The 17,192-nt window shown below is 40.0% G+C and overlaps 1 protein-coding gene across 1 annotated transcript in view; it reads left to right on the top strand.

Moving 5' to 3' along the window:
- The window catches only part of kdrl (kinase insert domain receptor like), a 42,481-nt gene that overhangs the window by 15,870 nt on the left and 9,419 nt on the right, over positions 1–17,192 (top strand). The window contains exons 11-26 of the mRNA XM_061048348.1: positions 70–181; positions 2,816–2,924; positions 4,033–4,317; positions 4,574–4,720; positions 5,446–5,574; positions 6,499–6,605; positions 7,106–7,235; positions 7,985–8,089; positions 9,597–9,710; positions 9,924–10,012; positions 10,148–10,301; positions 11,035–11,132; positions 11,766–11,888; positions 12,242–12,353; positions 14,259–14,358; positions 16,681–16,786. Coding sequence (XP_060904331.1) covers positions 70–181; positions 2,816–2,924; positions 4,033–4,317; positions 4,574–4,720; positions 5,446–5,574; positions 6,499–6,605; positions 7,106–7,235; positions 7,985–8,089; positions 9,597–9,710; positions 9,924–10,012; positions 10,148–10,301; positions 11,035–11,132; positions 11,766–11,888; positions 12,242–12,353; positions 14,259–14,358; positions 16,681–16,786 — 2,020 coding nt within the window. The remainder of the gene's footprint in view (positions 1–69; positions 182–2,815; positions 2,925–4,032; positions 4,318–4,573; positions 4,721–5,445; positions 5,575–6,498; positions 6,606–7,105; positions 7,236–7,984; positions 8,090–9,596; positions 9,711–9,923; positions 10,013–10,147; positions 10,302–11,034; positions 11,133–11,765; positions 11,889–12,241; positions 12,354–14,258; positions 14,359–16,680; positions 16,787–17,192) is intronic.

Below are 17,192 nucleotides of genomic sequence, written 5' to 3'. Positions count from 1 at the left end.
TATACTATTGTTTAGTTCTGACAACTGTACATTTCTTACATCTATTTTTGCACTTTCTCTGTCCTACAGTTGCATTGAAACCATGCCAATCCTGGTCAAAGTAGAGGACAGGGAAAACTACCCACACAATATGATTAAGGGCATAAGCATCAATCCTGAACTGGTTAAAGGCAAGAACAAGGTATGTGGTTTAACTTTGTGTTTGCTGTTTCACATGTTTTTTTTTTCAAATAACAGAGGCACTTGAATCCTTCTTTGCTCACCATGAAATGAGGAAGACAAATAGCATTGACCAACTCATCAGTAGGATTTGTATGAGACTTGGATCTTTAAGATCTCCAGAGATCTGCAGAACACTCAATAGCTAGGACAGAGACTTGAAAATGCCATTCAACATCTGAAATCAATAAATCCTCACATTTTCCTTCATATTAGATGCAGTACTTACCCGTACTGAGAATGATTCATTTTGTTTGTATTAGTTTTGACTTGTGTAACCGTGACCAAAACCCATGAAAATGCCCTCATCAGTCCCTTTTGAAGAAATCAATTTTGTTTTTTTCATTGCTGTAGTTAAAAGGGCTTGATTTATTCTTGAATTAAGCAACCAGGAAACTATGGGAAAATCTCTGGGTTTCACTCATATGATGTGCTACATCTGAAAATGAAAATGCAATGTTAAGAAATACTGTACATTTGCAACATAGATTTAATTGCTAACACACTAGCATAATTGCATTGGATTTCCTTTGGTATAATCTTCCTATAAGGAGAAAGATCCTCACCAGAGCATTCCTACCATTCCTGAAATGTTGCACCCATAACTGACAGTCACAGTTCATCAGTACTTGTAAATTAAACAGTTTTAGCTTCATCCAGCCAATGACTCTTCTTTGATTCTGTCATCAGTTAATCTTTTTGGATGTTGAAACATTTAGAGCTAGGCTGTATAAACACTGCAAAGCTACAGCCATGCATGTGCAAAGGGCAGACCACAGACTTTTACAGAAGACTCTCCACACCATTACTTTTGTAGATGAGCCACTACAATGTGCACACTGGAAACAGCTGGAATTGTGCTTTTTTATGTAAGCATATATAATTATACTTGTACAAAATATCTTGATTGTAGCATGAAAACAGTGTTTCCGCAGATAGAAGGGGTCTTTGTATTTTAGCAGACTTTGTTGTCTCACTCCTCTCAGTGATGTTGTCTGCAAAATCAACACTTAAGCATCATTGTGGGGGCCTACCAGTCCCCCAGCTTTTCCTCATCAAACAAATATTGTCATGCAAACCCAAAACACGCCACAGTTTTAAGGAAACTGGAGACATTGCTGCAAATGTCCTGTGGGAATGTGTTACTAAAACTGTTCACCCGGATCATAATTAAGACCAGGCCTTGCATGACTCGCAAGAGCCTGTCTATAGGATTATGTTAAAGAAACCCATTACAGCAGGCTAGGTCAAATTAGGGAACATATTCGTTGGTTTAAAGGTTTTCCGCAGAGGAAAGATCAGCGATTCTTCTCAATCCAAACAGTTTTGTTCGCCTGCGTTTCTCATGCATAACTAAAAATGTATTGACTCCTGCATTCTGATTAAGCACGATTAGACACTCAGGATTATATATTTTCTTTGCTCATCAAATAACTGTAAATTCAGCTTTCTGCACAGGACATGATTTCTAATATATCTTTGAAATAAATTTGGGCGCACCTCTAATTTACAAGTACCAGCCAAACGCTGGTGCTTTATGGGGGTTAGGACTAAGGGTCAATGATAACAAGCATCAGTTTAAAAAAGAGGGATTTGTTAGAAGTGAATTCCTCTCTGTCACCCCACATAAATCGTGTTGGCCTGTGATTCCGAACGTAGTCAGGGCCAGGCCTCTGAGTTGCTCCCCACAAAACCCAGTTGAGATGGATATAATATAATAATATAAGGAAAACATAGAGGGCGACATGGGCACAAAGGTCACAGTGCGTCTGGCTGGGTCACCTCTTTGGGACTTTGTGTAACCATTTAAATGACTGTTTTTTGAGCTCAGGTTACATCATGGTGAGTAATAGCCGTAATTTAATACCTCAACACCACTTAATCAGTGTTTTGACAAATGCCAGAGCAAAATGAATCAGACGATATGATCTTACTATTAACACTTCCTGAATGTTTGTGTGTTGAACATTGTGAATACGGGAAGGTTAAAATTGTTTCATGGCTGCAGCTGTGTGTCTGAGAGTCAACACAATAGCTCCGACAAGCCCAGGAAGTTAAGGCCAATATACAGCCAGACAATACACCCACATCATTCACTCTCTTTGATGTAGCTGACTGCCCCCCAAAAACACAGATGTCTCTACGGACACTAAACAGAACCCCACACAGTATGGCCCCCAGCCAAGTCCCACATATTATTTTGTCTATTTAAGCCATTAAAAAGTTGTCCTGGTGTGATGACAAAATGAAGTTTGGCATTAGAAGTGCTTTCCAGGAAATGAACATGGAGTCCAGGCACTAGATCTATAGCGCAGGTCTAAAAGAGACTCAGTTGGTTTTAAACTCCAGATGTATCCTTTCATTAATGTGATGTACTTGAGAGCATAAAACAGACCAGACTTGGTCCAGACCCGCTCTCCCTCTTGTTAACAGTGACTGCTTAGATGTTGATAGAATCTCAACAGATAAACCACACTGAACGTCTGAGGCAAAGTTGTAGTTTGTATTGTGATATTAAGCACTTGCTTCATCTATTACAAAATGTTTTATTCTTCTTTGAATAACCAGTTATAACTCCCTTATTGATCCAAAATAGACTGTGAGCACCCTGGTGATAGGAGAGGCTAGCACATCAGGAAAATACACCTGTTTGGCTCAGAATGAAGACGGCATCAGCACGTGGGTGATCCCTTTCTACATTGATGGTAAGTAGGTCCCAAAAACATGAAAGCTAAAATGTTAACGTTTAAACAGCTTAACAACTGAAAGTAAATGCAGATATACTCTGCTGAGTTTACTTACAATAACTGCAAAAGCACACTATACCATGTACTGGATTCTTTTAAATGATCTACTCATACAGTACACGCTGTAATGAATTGCAAGAGCAGGGAAGGAATGTGCAGATTGTATTGTGCAATAAAGAAACCAGAGGGGGGCATTAATTGAAACCATCTTCCTCTGTAGCTGAACGGCTTCAGGGTGGAAGAGAGGCAAACATGTCCATTGCCATATGGATTGCTATAATGGCATGCGTTTAAAAACAGCTATGAATAACTGCATTCCTGCTCCGGTGCTTGCAGGTCATTCCTCTTTCTCTGTGAGCCTGCTGCTATGAAAATGTACTTTTTTATGTGCATCTGAGCATTTCCAAATGTTCTTCAAAAAGGAATATCCTTTGAGACAGTTATGTAACAATAGTGAGGATGAGGTGTCGGTGCACACAAGCAAAATTTACTTTGGGACTAAGTGAAGCCCATTTCCCTAATAGTTCAGTGAATCGTATCTGCCAAAGAGTGGAGGATTGCTTTTTGTTGGCTGAGCGATGGACGAAGGTAAACCTATAATTGAAGCGATGCCAAGTACCAAAGAATTAGCCTCTCAGCATAGGGGGGTTCCCAAGAGGATTCTTGTGCTCTCTTCCAGAGGTGAGGAAGCTGAAGAACGAAGGAATGCTGTTTGAAAAGAGGACAGAATTGTAATAACAGCTGTCCTCTCTTACGGAACACAGAATGCTTTCCAGCAATCTGAACAAACAAGCACAGTCTGGTTCCCCCTGGGGCCCAGACTGTGCTCCTCTCGTATTGGATGAGTGCATGAGCACTATCAGTGATGCTGTCCACCAACAACATGCTTCCAATTAACACTGATGTAACAGGAAATAACTGCAAATTTGACATTCCTGGCCTTGCAACAAGAAGTTTTGTCTTGTTTTTTGAACGTTTGTTCACAAAAGGAGGTCGGGCCAGCAGCGTACGTGTCTCCATTTGTGCATGAACAACAGATGACCAGGTCTCTTCTTTATCACACTAGATCAATCCGAGGAAATCACTATTGAACCTGGGGCGGCCATTGAGGGAGACGATGTAAATCTGACCTGTCGGGCAGCTCGCTACCTCTACACAGATCTGCAGTGGTTGGATTCCAAGAATCAAACGATCACTTCCAATGTGTCCAGCCTGCAGCTTAGCAACTACTCCATTTCTATTTCGCTCCATCTGCATAATGTGTCCCAAAACAGCACCAAAGGTTACAGGTGCCGAAGTGTCAAGCTGCAGAAGACAGTTGAACTTAAACCAGCTGCACTCAATGTGGATGGTAAGTAAAAGGAGGTTATAAAAAGCTAATTGCATTTTGTATTTCATGAAATTGTTATTGATTCCAACACTCTTTCCAAAGGTTGAAGCTATCATCAAACAATCAGCTGATGTGCCTACTTGAATTAGTCATTGTGTGTATGTGTAGACATGTGATGCTAGTACTATAAATATTGAAAACAAACTTGCAACACTTGACTAAACTGACTGAAGGAAAGCACCTCTTATTGAGACTTCTTGTTTTTTATTTGCTGCAGCACGAAAGCGCCCCTGGCTGAGTCAAAATCTAACTAATCAAGACGTGAACAGTAGCAGCACCCTGATACTGGCTTGCTTTGCTCTTGGAGTGCCTCGTCCCTACGTCTTGTGGTACAAAAATGGCGTTCCAGTGGAAGAAGGACCAGGTAACCAGAGAGAAGTGTTGAATGTGCCATTTTGAATCACAAGGGCATCCAGGGGCAGTGCTACACAAAGCAGATGAAAGGCTAAAAGATATCATATATTTATTAAGATTGTGACAATATAATCAGCAGGTAAAGCTGTCATTATGCTTATCCAGTTTTTTCAAAGCAAAACCAGACAAAGTTTGTTATTCACAGTTCAGATTATGTCCGCTCTAAATGTACATTCCCAAGACATGAAATGTCCTTTTTATACAGTACAGAGGGATTTGCATGTCGTTTTAGAAGATTATGCTCCTAGGTTCAACTTGATATTACTTGTGGTAGAAAATAATGTTTATATTGTTAGGTTGTGTGTACATATTAAAGATTGCATTCAGGTTTTAATATTTTTATTTACATGCAAGCAATAATGCATTTACTCCTAAAAGACTCGAAATGAGAGAAAGCGGAAAATCCTTCTTAAATATTATTGCTGTCTTAAGGTGAAACCAAGAATGATATTGGTTTCAACTAATATTGAGGTTTTTTTTGAGCTCATAATGAAAAGCAGCTGAAATATGAAATGTCCACCGTGTCATTTCTTCTGCGTAATCACATCTTTTGAACAAGCTCAACTGCCTGATTTTGTCATTGTACCTGCAGCTGCAGATAAATGTCCAAATTAATTAAATACACTATCTTCAAACTTTGAGCAATCACTTTGACTGAGAGGTTGTGTGCTGCAGGTATCACGCTCGGAGAGGACGGGGTTCTGACCATCGAGAGGGTGAAGAAAGATGATGAGGGTTTCTACGAGTGTGTTGCCAGTAATGTGGAGGGCATGGCGAAAACAAGTGCTGTAGTTACGGTGCTAGGTAAGTCATTCAGACAGACAGGTTAATGCATTCACTACCTAACTTTCAAAAACACTGACACTCCAAGAAGCTACATTCACAATAGTAGACACCTGAGTGTGAATTGGTGAGTCCTACAGATCCGTCCCAGCAGCAGAGTCACTCATTTTATTTCCATTCAGAAGATATCAGAGGTCCTGTTAGCCATATGTTTTCTTAACCCCACGACAAATAGCTCTGGCATGACTTCAGTATGAAAAGTCTCCCCTGACAGAAAATCTGTGGCTGCCAGGAATGCTGATTGAGGTCCTTCTTAGGTTTTATGATTAGGCTCTGGCAGAGGGTCCTTGCCTTGAGGACATGACCTCTGTGAAGTGTTAAGAGGTCCACTAATAAATCCTAGGAGATTGACAACTACAAAAGCTAGGGACTGGAAACAAACAGTTGATAATTGGAGAAGAAGGTGCTCTCTTAACTTACATTGTTCTGTACATTTACATTTAAAATTAAGGTGGATTGCTCTGTGTTGTGATTGGATGCAGCTAATAGTCACTACTTCGAGGCACCTTAATAGATTATTATTATGATAGACCTAAATGTTGCTTTGTTGTTTAATTACAAGTTACTGTTATCCATTCTATTGAAGCATGGATCGTCGGAAAACAATGTTTGGATAAAAACACAAAAGGGAAAAGTTTAGTAATCATGTCCCGAACAAACAAGGAATAAATATCTGAGTTTATTTCCGCTTCTTTCTGAAGTTCAACCTCAGAGAACATTTAAGGAGAAACAGAAAAAAAGTTTTCAAATTTGTTAGATTGTTTTCTTTTGCTCACAATTCTTCACAAATCCTTGTCAAATTAGTATGACAATTTATGATATCATGAAACGTACACCGTGATTTTTCTGTGGTCTGGGAGTTTACAACAGTTCTTCTCATTCCAGGCGACGAGGGGAAGCCAAACGTTGAGGTAATCATTCTGGTGTGCACGGGGGCTGCAGCAACGTTCCTTTGGCTCATGCTCATCATTTTCATCCGCAAGCTGAGGAAGGTATGGTGCTGTTTTATTTCTTTTTCACAGAAACCAGATTAGCATTTGCCAAAATGTGGAAAGTTCAAACAGTCAAACAAGTGACATTGCTTTTGTGAAATGTTTGCAGGTCCTGTTTTGTTTATAGAACAGACTTCATAGAATCATTTCCCTGGCGACTGACTCGGGCCTCTTGTGAAATATGGTTTCATGGGAGGATAAATTTAGCTAATGTTTATAATTTCCACATTTCCTGAGAATTGGGAAGTGCTAATCATGTTTGCATGTTCGCTATGGGCTCAAAGGAGAACCATGTGTTCATGTAACACAGAAAAAAACTGTGAAGAGACATTGTTTACCTGATAACGAATTCAATTTAAATGATCAAGTCAACATTTAAATTTGTAGCTATCACCTTAAATGTTCTTGAAAAGCCTGAATTGTGCTATGGTTTTCATTTTCATTTCAAATAATTCTTTATGATATTCATGACTTCCCAATTTGTATTGTAACACTTGCAGCAACCAGCACACTATAAGATGGGTCCATCTATCATCATTGACCCTGACGAGTGCCCCCTCGACGAGCAGAATGATTTTCTTCAATATGACAGCAGCAAATGGGAGTTTCCCCGAGATCGCCTGCGACTAGGTGAGAACTTTGCCACCCAACCAGTGTTTCATATCAAGGAGTTTCATAACAGGCATTAAAGAGATGCAAATGTTTAACACTGTGATATGCTTGACTTCTTACAAAGACAATTAATTTAATATACTGTATATCTACATGTATAATGTTTTAATGCATGTAGTTGTTGAAAATGATGTTTGATATTGACACCATACCTGGCATAAGATCAAAAAATATTAGCGAGCTAGCCCACTGAATGGACATGCACACAATCCACCATGTACTGTCTTTGTTTGTGGCGATATTTGGGATGTTTTCATCCTGTTTTCCAATCAAAAGTTGCAGCTCAAACTTGAATTTCCATTTCTGGTTTGAGCAAATTGTATTTATTCATATTTGACCTGCTGAAAAATATCAATATACCCAAAACAAGTCCACACGACACAAGATGGTATTTAATAAGGTTATAACTTTATTTTTTTTGGTTTGGGGTTAGGGTATGCTAAGTTACATTTCAGTGGAATAGGTGTCACCCCTCTCTGCAGCTGATGTGTTGGGTCATTACGTATCAGTGACCTGTGCTGTCATTTAGATTTAAGTGAAACATAAATTCTTTAGAAAAACTGCCTGGTGATGAGAGCTCCAGCATGTTGTTTTAATTACAGAGCCATTGCCAATGACTGACATTGAATTCAGTCTGAATGTTCTGCCTGCGTGGGCAGGAAGCTCTTATGTTGTCCAACTTATCAGATACCTTCCTCCTATGCCAGGCAAAACTCTCGGACACGGCGCTTTTGGGAAAGTGGTGGAGGCCTCTGCCTTTGGGATTGACAAGCTCTCAACCTGCAAGACTGTAGCTGTCAAAATGCTGAAAGGTAGGGTGCCATTTTTATACAGTGACTCAACTCTTTATCACATATCCCATCTTTGGCCCCATTTTTCTAATCTTAGACGCACCACGACTCATGTTAAACAAGCCAGCCTAACCATTACAGAGTAAACTATTGTATGGGTATAGCGGATGAATCACAGTTATCTGTCATACCTGCAGAGGATTTATTTCTTGTGCATTTTACAGACTCATGATCCACAGCACCACATATGCCTGCAATTAATGTTTGTATGGCGTATCAGTTCAAAGAAAAGCATGTGGTGTCTGTTCCTTGCAAAGTGCAGTTAGAGGTAAAGGCTAAGCCCTCCCACCCTGTCCTTGATGAAAAAATTGAGTGTATGCGGATCTGACAGCTCAGATCAGAATGTCCAGAATCTGCAGGTTAAGATGAGTTCAAAGCACAGCTAAAAGGAGTTCAAAAGAAAAACAGCAAAAACAAGCGAATAACAATTGCATTTATTTTTACCACATTGTAGAGACTTTAACATTTGGAAACTATCTCCTCTCCAGTCTTGTTTTTCTGATGAATGAGGAGGGATAATTTACAATCCCATTTCAACCAAATACCCAAGAAAACATGAATGTTGGATCAAAATGAAAACAGGAAAACCAACACGCTCAAAAGAGTTTAAATGACTGACACTTTGCTATTTTATGACCCCAAGACATCTAATTTAAAACATATCTCATATTTTGTAGTGTTCGAGAACTGCAGACCCAACACTGATGGGTTATATGGAGATGATGTATCAGTGAGGATGAGAAACAGGGCAGTCATCCCATTAATCATGTCTCAGCGTAACTCATGAGCTCTCTTAGAGGAACAGACTCTCCTGCTGTCGTAGGTCAAACTTAATGGAAAGCAGCAGGTCTCCTCAAATTGACCGTGGTTTATCTTGGGACTCACTGACTGCTTTAGCTTCTAGCTCATAAATGTCGGGTTGGCTGAAGCAACATTAAACAACTTCTGAATCTTGATTTTCATAACTCAAGGTGAAGACTTTACATAATGTATGAACATATCAAAATTGGTAATGTGAGCAACTCTCTCTCTTTTATGTTTGGGTTTTATGTTGGTATTTAATTTTGTGGATGTGCTAAATCAATATCGGTTTCATATCCTGGGCCAAAAACAATGTTTTTATACTTCCATCAGATTAAATGAACTCTCAAAATTAAATTCCCCAGTAATCCTGCTACCAGAGTTTTCCCGCCTTTGCACTGTAATACAAAGAATTTATCCCTGAAATGCAAAAGTTGTTGTAAAAAATCATCTTGTAGCTTTTCTTATATAAAATTTTGTTATTGTTGAGTATGATCTGAACTTATTTTCACAAGATGTCATTAATCAATCAAAGCCTACATAAACATAACACTGCTGGAGGGATCTTAAAAAACAAAACTTAAGGTCTGAGAATTAAATTCAAACAATGTTTATTGGTGCATCATTCTAGCTCAATATTTTTTTATTTATGTCTACATTGTTGCAGGGGGAGCTACATCAAATGAGCGGAAAGCTCTGATGTCAGAGTTAAAGATCCTGATTCACATTGGCCATCACCTGAACGTGGTCAACCTACTGGGAGCCTGCACAAAGCCTGGCGGTGAGGTTCATTAGTGAGAAAGAAACAGTTTTATTTGTGATGCTACTGTTTTGATATTTTGGGAGAAAAAAAAAAGTGATTGACTGCAAAATTGTCAGTACAACGTTACATTTTAAGTAAAAATGGGAATCTCTCTCTTTTTTGCCTTTCTTTATTCGGAACTATCATATCTAAGCTAAGGCAATAATTGTTGTAAAAATCCATAATCAACAGGCCCCTTGATGATGATAGTGGAGTTCTGCAAGTATGGGAACTTGTCAAACTATTTAAGAAGCAAAAGAGAAGACTTTATCGTCTACAAGGTGAGTCACACGCTGCATGATAAGACTCCTCCTTACTTATAATTCTGGCTATGAGCTTGAGGAGGTCATGTTTATTTCATCAATAATGCAGCATTTAACCTCATCTTATAAACTTGACCTATGTTTGCTGGTCAGAGCCAGGACGGTAAGGTGGTGTCATCAGGATCGGGCTGCGAGCTGAGCGAGTTGATGAAGCGCCGCCTGGAGAGCGTGGCCAGCACCGGAAGCTCTGCCAGTTCTGGCTTCATAGAAGATAAGAGTTACTGCGACTCAGAGGAAGAGGAAGAAGGTAAAGGCCAAGCACGTCTTGCTTCCATTCAACCCCCACCCTTTGTTTGTCCCTCCTGACGTCTCCCTCCCCCCTACTCTCAGCTCTGCTCCACCCCTCCTGCAGAGGAACCAAAAGCTCCCTTCAGATTGTTTTTCAGTCGAGGTTGATGGGACGTTTCCTTCTCCTGTTTAGCAGTACAATCACTGCAGCAGGAGCCACTGTCACCCCACTGAGACTGGGGCAGGCGTCTGTTTGTTTCCTGTCCTGACCTGAGTGCAGCCCCTCTCTTAGGCTCTAGCTTCAGCACGGCATGTTGGCCATGTTGTTCCTGACGTGTTATTTCTGGTTTGATTAGCTGTTTACTCAGGTGGGCCGGTAGAAGGACTCCCTGATGAGTTCCTCTCTCAGACCCCCGACCATCACACTAGGCCTTTACACACACGTTTCACCTGACATCTGAAAAAGGGGAAACAGCAATTTGTTTTATTTCTCATCGATAAAGGAAGTTTGAAAGACAGTGTGTATAGGAGGAAACTACGTGACAGGATGGATGTTAACATGGTGTGTTGTAACCAATTTAGCAGTTTCCCCATAACAATCATCACAGCTTTGTCCTTTTTGATAGTTCTTTAAGCTGTAGAGAGCTGTTTTGAACTTGCCTGCTTTGATTAGAGAGGATATTTTTTGCTAAATTTAGAGGTAATGTAAAGCACATACAATGTAAACTAATCCGTGTTCTTTTGTTTTACAGAATCTGAGGATTTATATAAGAGAATCCTGACATTGGAAGATTTAATTTGCTACAGTTTCCAAGTTGCAAAAGGCATGGAGTTCTTGGCTTCACGCAAGGTATTTTCTTCTTCAGCCAAACCAACAGAGATATAAAACTACTTGCAGTGTATATTCAGTAAACATTGTTCTGAGTAAAGTTACATATTTAACTGGTAAAAGTACTCGTGCTTGTTTAATGCGTTTAAACAAGGACAGTCAAGAATCTTGAAGTAAAAGCAAACTGATATAATCTGAAATCTAAAAGAGTTAACAAATCAAAATGTTGATGCATGCAGTTAATACAGAGAGTTAAACATTAGACTTCACTTAAATGTAATGGTGTAACTATGCTACTTTTAAAACAATACACCTCATTCATCCTTTTCTGTAAACATCTCCCTGTTACTCGTCTTATTTAAAACAAAGTCTAGAATCCATTCATTAGTCATTCATAGTTTTGAGGGTCAGACCGGACAGGAATGATTAGAGAATGAAGCCGTTGTTATAAATAACCTGTTACAGACCATTTCATAGCCTGGACATGGACCACATCACCTCCTATTGTAATATCACTGATGACTTGAACATGTGTTGCACCACAGCCTGCCAGTCTTTGTAGCACGCAGAGTACCGTTGTGAAGATAATTAAATGCCAAAAAAACTTGAACTCATTTACGTCAGTTAAATTAATTTTCTTCGTCTTTGTTATAGTGCATTCATCGTGATTTGGCTGCCCGGAACATCCTGCTTTCTGAAAATAACGTTGTGAAGATTTGTGATTTTGGACTTGCCAGAGACATCTACAAAGACCCAGATTATGTGCGCAAAGGAGATGTAAGTTAATGGGTTACTTATCACAGCTCTTATTCAGGCTTTCTGGTTTTGAATGTCTTACAGAAAAAATGCTCTAAAGTATTTTCATTAATTGATAACACACAAAAAAGCTACCACTTACTTGGCAGAAAAAAAAACAAGTACTGAATGAAATCAGCACTCTCTGGAAATGTCACAAAAAAATAATTGAGAGCAGCGTTTTTGCTTGAATAATAGATAAGGGAAACCTGCCTACAAGGCTAAGTTAGGAACTTAGTCTAAATGGACAGACTCTCTGTAGATGTGACGGAGTAATTAGTCCCCACAGTTGAGATGGGAGAGTAAATGAGTTTTTTATCTCCATACCTGCACAGGCGAGACTGCCGCTTAAGTGGATGGCACCTGAGGCGATTTTTGACAAAGTCTACACAACTCAGAGCGATGTTTGGTCCTTCGGTGTTCTCATGTGGGAGATCTTCTCTCTTGGTAAGTGTCATGTCCCAGCATTACCGGTACTACTTTTTGGGTTCAATACAGGAGGAAATAATTATCTTATGAATAAAGGGTAAGATCAAATGCCCAACAGCTACAGACAGAACAGGGTTGGTTGAGGTTGATTTCAAAGCAACAGGAGGTAACTTTAAGAGCTACAAAGGGCCTAAATTGTTTGCGTCCAACCCAATGGTAGGTCAGTCAAAAGTAAAGAATTATTTTTAGTAAACTGCTTAAAACTTTTTTAGCAGATCCTACTTTGTAACGAGAAGTTGAGTACTTTCCAATGAAAGGGTATCCTGTTATAAGTTTGAATCAGTGACTGGATAGATTGGACAGATAGCAGCTGAATACAACCAAGTTTTGTATCTTTACACAGAAATACATTTAAATGTCCCTGTCAATACTGTTATTTGCGATTTACTATTATTTACTGTGAGAATCATTCATTGTATCCCAATTTTGCCTCAAGTCTGATGTCTCAGAAGAACACAAAGTTCTGTTATCTGAGATGTTTAGTTAGAGGAGAGCTCGCGCCTGGTAGACCTGCTACCTCGGTGCCCCCCCCCCCCCAACCCCCCCGGGGAGTAGAGCTTCTCCAGATGCACGGAGTAATAACTGTCTTCTTCCACTGTGTAATTGTACCTTTGGGACAAAAGGCCTGGGCTTGCATTGTCAGTCTGAAAAAAAAAACTATTTTCATGTCACTCGTGCAAAAAGCATTAGTAAGGTTGGACTGTGGTTTTTAGCACAGGCATGGGACATAAAAGCGAGAGAACACCTCCTATTTAAGTTATCCGATTCTTCCCAGCTGCAACACAAACTCACTGTAACCAAGCAGCGTCAGTGTAAAAGTGTTTCCCTGCTGTGAAACCACTGCAGCCTTTTTAGACAGCATTGTATGTTGGTCCATGATGGCCATGGCGCTGCGGCACAGAGCTCGACACACGTTTCTATAGAAAGACTCAACATGAAATATTGTATGTTTAAATGTCACCATGGGAAGCAGGAGAAACATAAGAGAACGTGTAAAACCAACAACAGGGAAACAGAGTGGGATGTATTGCTATTGTATACTTTTTGACTGTGCTGCCTTTGAAACACTGCCACACTGTGTCGTCAGCCACTGCAGTTCAAAGAAAGTGTGTCAAATTGTATATTCTTTCAATTTAAAGAACTGTGACGTCATTATGACACCTTTCTCTTTTATTCTCTTGCTGTAGTTCTCCCTTTTTTCTCTTCTTGACATGTTCTCACCACATTTTCCCTTAAAGAAACACTTACACATCTGGGTAGTGTTACCATGGCCTCGGAAAAAAATAAATCAGGAAACAGAGATACAAAATGACCAAGAATAATGGCAAAAGAAGTGAGCTTTGCAACCCGATCATGTTTGAAGGTCAGAAGTCTCAGGGTAACTCCAGTGTGTTTTTCAGATCACTCTGTGACCCGAAAGTGAGACAGTTCCGTTCTGTGGGTTTGAATATCTAAATGCTTGTTTTTATATGTAGATGCCCAACAGGGAACCAGGCCTGCAAAGTGTTTGTCATTAGATGAGAGCACCATTCTGAAGAAAATGATGTCACATAATATTTCTCAAGTGTGAAGGTTTCTGTATAAGTCAGCATGATTTGGTAATTGCATTGGATTAAGTTGTGCAGTTTTGATGTGCAATAATATTAACAATATTATCAAATGTAAGGTAAAATACATTTACAGTAACATTTTCTAAAGACTAAGAATATTTGTTTAAAGTATGTCTTTGTCCTTTTCTAAGCATTCTGAGATGGAATTGGGACTTTAATAGTACTTAACCAAATAGTAGTCCCAGTAAGAATAATTAATCACAGACTTTGTCATTGTTGATTTATATCAAGTACCTTTTTTTTCCACTCCCAGGTGCCTCACCGTACCCTGGGGTCCAAATTGACGAAGAATTTTGCTGCAGGCTGAAAGAAGGGACCAGGATGAGAGCACCAGAATACTCTTCCTCTGAAATGTGAGAACTACCATTAAATATACCTCATCAAAAAACGAATCAAAGTGACTGTGTCCTACATGCCGTCCCCCTCAAAGGAACAAAGTGAAGTAGAACTTTGTTTTGGAGCATTTACTTAACTATTAGCTGACTGTCTGTGTCTTCCTGTATATCTTTTCATAAAATGGAAAATGCAACACTGAATTCATGTTATTGTATTTGAGAAAACAAACATTTGTTAAGGAAGGCCGAGAACATAAAGGCAGTCAGTCAGGGGCTCCCATTCCAATACACAGCTAAGGGGAGAAATTGTATCTTTCTCCGGCTTTGTGGTTTCACCAGCAGATCAGGGGTGCCTGATAAGAATCATGGGTAATCCTACTCTGAATGTTGCTGGAAGAAACATTAGCTACTGATAAGTTCTGCCGCGGCGAGCTTGGGGCTTTAAAGAATTTTCTGACTGACAGGAGCGCAGATGTAACTGGATGTCTGGAGCCCACGTTCCCCCAGTGAGGAGAGCCAGAGACTGCAGGTTTTTTTGAACAGTGGTTGGTAGATGGTGCTGGACATAAATATCTGTGGGAGACCAGAGGGTCCTCCTCTTTGGTATCAGTGCTGTCAATCAGTGATGCAGCTAGACAAACTTTTTTTTTTAATAAGAATACTTCTGTCAAATGTGCAGCCAACCCAGAACCAGCCCTCACAGTCTGAGCCCTGAGTCTTTCTCCAACATATGTGCTCACGTTGTGTCTGGTTTTAATTTAAAGGGACTCATATAGTCCACAAATGTAATGTGTTTTGAAAATGTAATGCTGCACTCCTGCTTAATAATGATGTGGTATCTAAAGGTCCTGTGTTTTAAAGCAGCTTGTGCCAAGTAAAACTAACTGAATGAATTTATCATCTTTGCAAAGGAGACAGTGATTGGAAATGATTCAGAAAATCCAAACCAGACTGTAGTATTCAGTCAGAGCAGTAGATCTGTAGATGCAGACCTGCTGGTGCCAAGAATCTCTCCTACTTCACATCTCGTACAGCTAGTACACTGACAAAAGTAGAAGTGCAGATTATATATTTTGCATGCTAATGGCTGTGAGGCCTGCCGCAGGTGAAACCTACTGATACCAGTTAAAAAAAGGGATGCATAGAAATCCAGTCAGTGGGGTGAATTCCACTGATCCCCTGCAGAGGTCTGTATTCGATCAAGTGTCTGTAAACCCAAGTTCTGACACCTTGACCCCTCATCCCACTCGTAATCTATGATCTAAAAGAAGCACAGGAGGTTGCAGGCAGTGTCAAGCAAATAATTTGTGCCACTGCAACAGTGATTCATCAGGAATGTTCTCTTCAGCCTGTTAATAAGATCCCCCGGCCTCTTGCATTGCAGAGGAATTTCGTGGATGCTGCCCAGGGAGTGGGAGGGCAATAAAAAGGATGCTCATTTCCCATCCTACCATCCATGCCCAACCAGACAAAGTAGCTCAGATCTACAATATTCTCCTCACTCAAAAACACCACACTCCCCCAAGACATGGAACATGCGGGGAAGGCTGTTTATTGCAGGCAGGAAATGTGGTTTAAATTGTACAGTCATACAATGTGTTATAACCCCCCACCCCCACCTCATCAATGCCATGAATAAAGGAAGTGATCTTGATCTCCACATCCTGTCTCCACATTAGGAATGCTACCACCTGGACAAGTATCACAGCAGAGAAGAGAGATGGAGAGGGGGTTAAATGCAGCAGCAACACACCATTGTTTTTTTAACTCAAACTTCAGATTGACTGAATATGATGCCAAAAGTGGATTCATAATGGTTCTACTTACATAAAACCTAAGTTTCTATTTTGTGAAAGTGGTTTCTGAAACAAAAACAAGACAGGGATCCATCACCAACCGGTCCCAATCAACGACATGCTGTATTTGTAATTTAAACAACAGCAGTGGTGCTCTGTTTCTAAATTCCCCCTCAAAATGAGACAGATTGCGTTATGGAAACTCACATAGAGGCTCTGAGTTTTCCCACATGGGCAAAAACCCTGACAGCTTGTCAGAGACCTCAGCTAGGATGTGAGCTCTCCCTGGTCTTCCCACCAAGGACCAGGACCAGAAGAGAACCAGATACAGCCCCAGAGGTTCAGTCAGGATCACCTGAAAATAGAGAACAGGGTGTGCGTGGATGTTTTAGGTGACAGTCGATTTAAGAGGTGAAGCAGATGTGGTGGCTCAATTACAGAACAGATAAATACAGTAAGCTGTTCTTGGTGTTTAGTATTATAATTGTCCATGCAGTCCATGTGTCTGTCTTGCATTTGGTCATGGGTGTGTGTTTTCTTTTAGATATCAGACCATGTTGGACTGCTGGCAGGGGGAGCCACAGGAGCGACCAACCTTCACTGAGCTGGTAGAAATGCTGGGAGACTTGCTTCAGGCCAGTGTGCAACAGGTATGATGACAAGAGAGGGTGTATTGTTTGAGCACAGCAAAAAAAATCAAAGTTGAATTTCAAAGTTTGTAACTGTTTTGTTTTAACGGTTAATAAATAAACGTTTTTATTATGAACAGTATTTCAGCTCTACTGTACCTCAAACTAAAAATGATGCACTCTTTTCTTTCGATCTGACCAAGTCTTAATTCCTGTTCCGAGTTGAATAACCCACATATTTCCTTAAATATTTACTATATGTGACTTAGCTGAATATTAGTCATTTAATCTACAGAAAGAATCAAAAATACTGCATATATTCTGGAAGAAGCGTTGCTCGTCTGAGTCCTGCAGCCTATAGAAGATCCAGAGTGGCGTCTGACCCAAGGGTGTGCTTAGAGTAACTGTGAGAGGAAATAACATTCAA

Source organism: Labrus mixtus, chromosome 10 (genome assembly GCF_963584025.1).
Source record: "Labrus mixtus chromosome 10, fLabMix1.1, whole genome shotgun sequence".
NCBI lineage: Eukaryota > Metazoa > Chordata > Actinopteri > Labriformes > Labridae > Labrus > Labrus mixtus.
The sequence above is the reverse complement of the archived record's forward strand: the minus strand, read 5'-3'. Positions and strand labels throughout refer to the sequence as shown.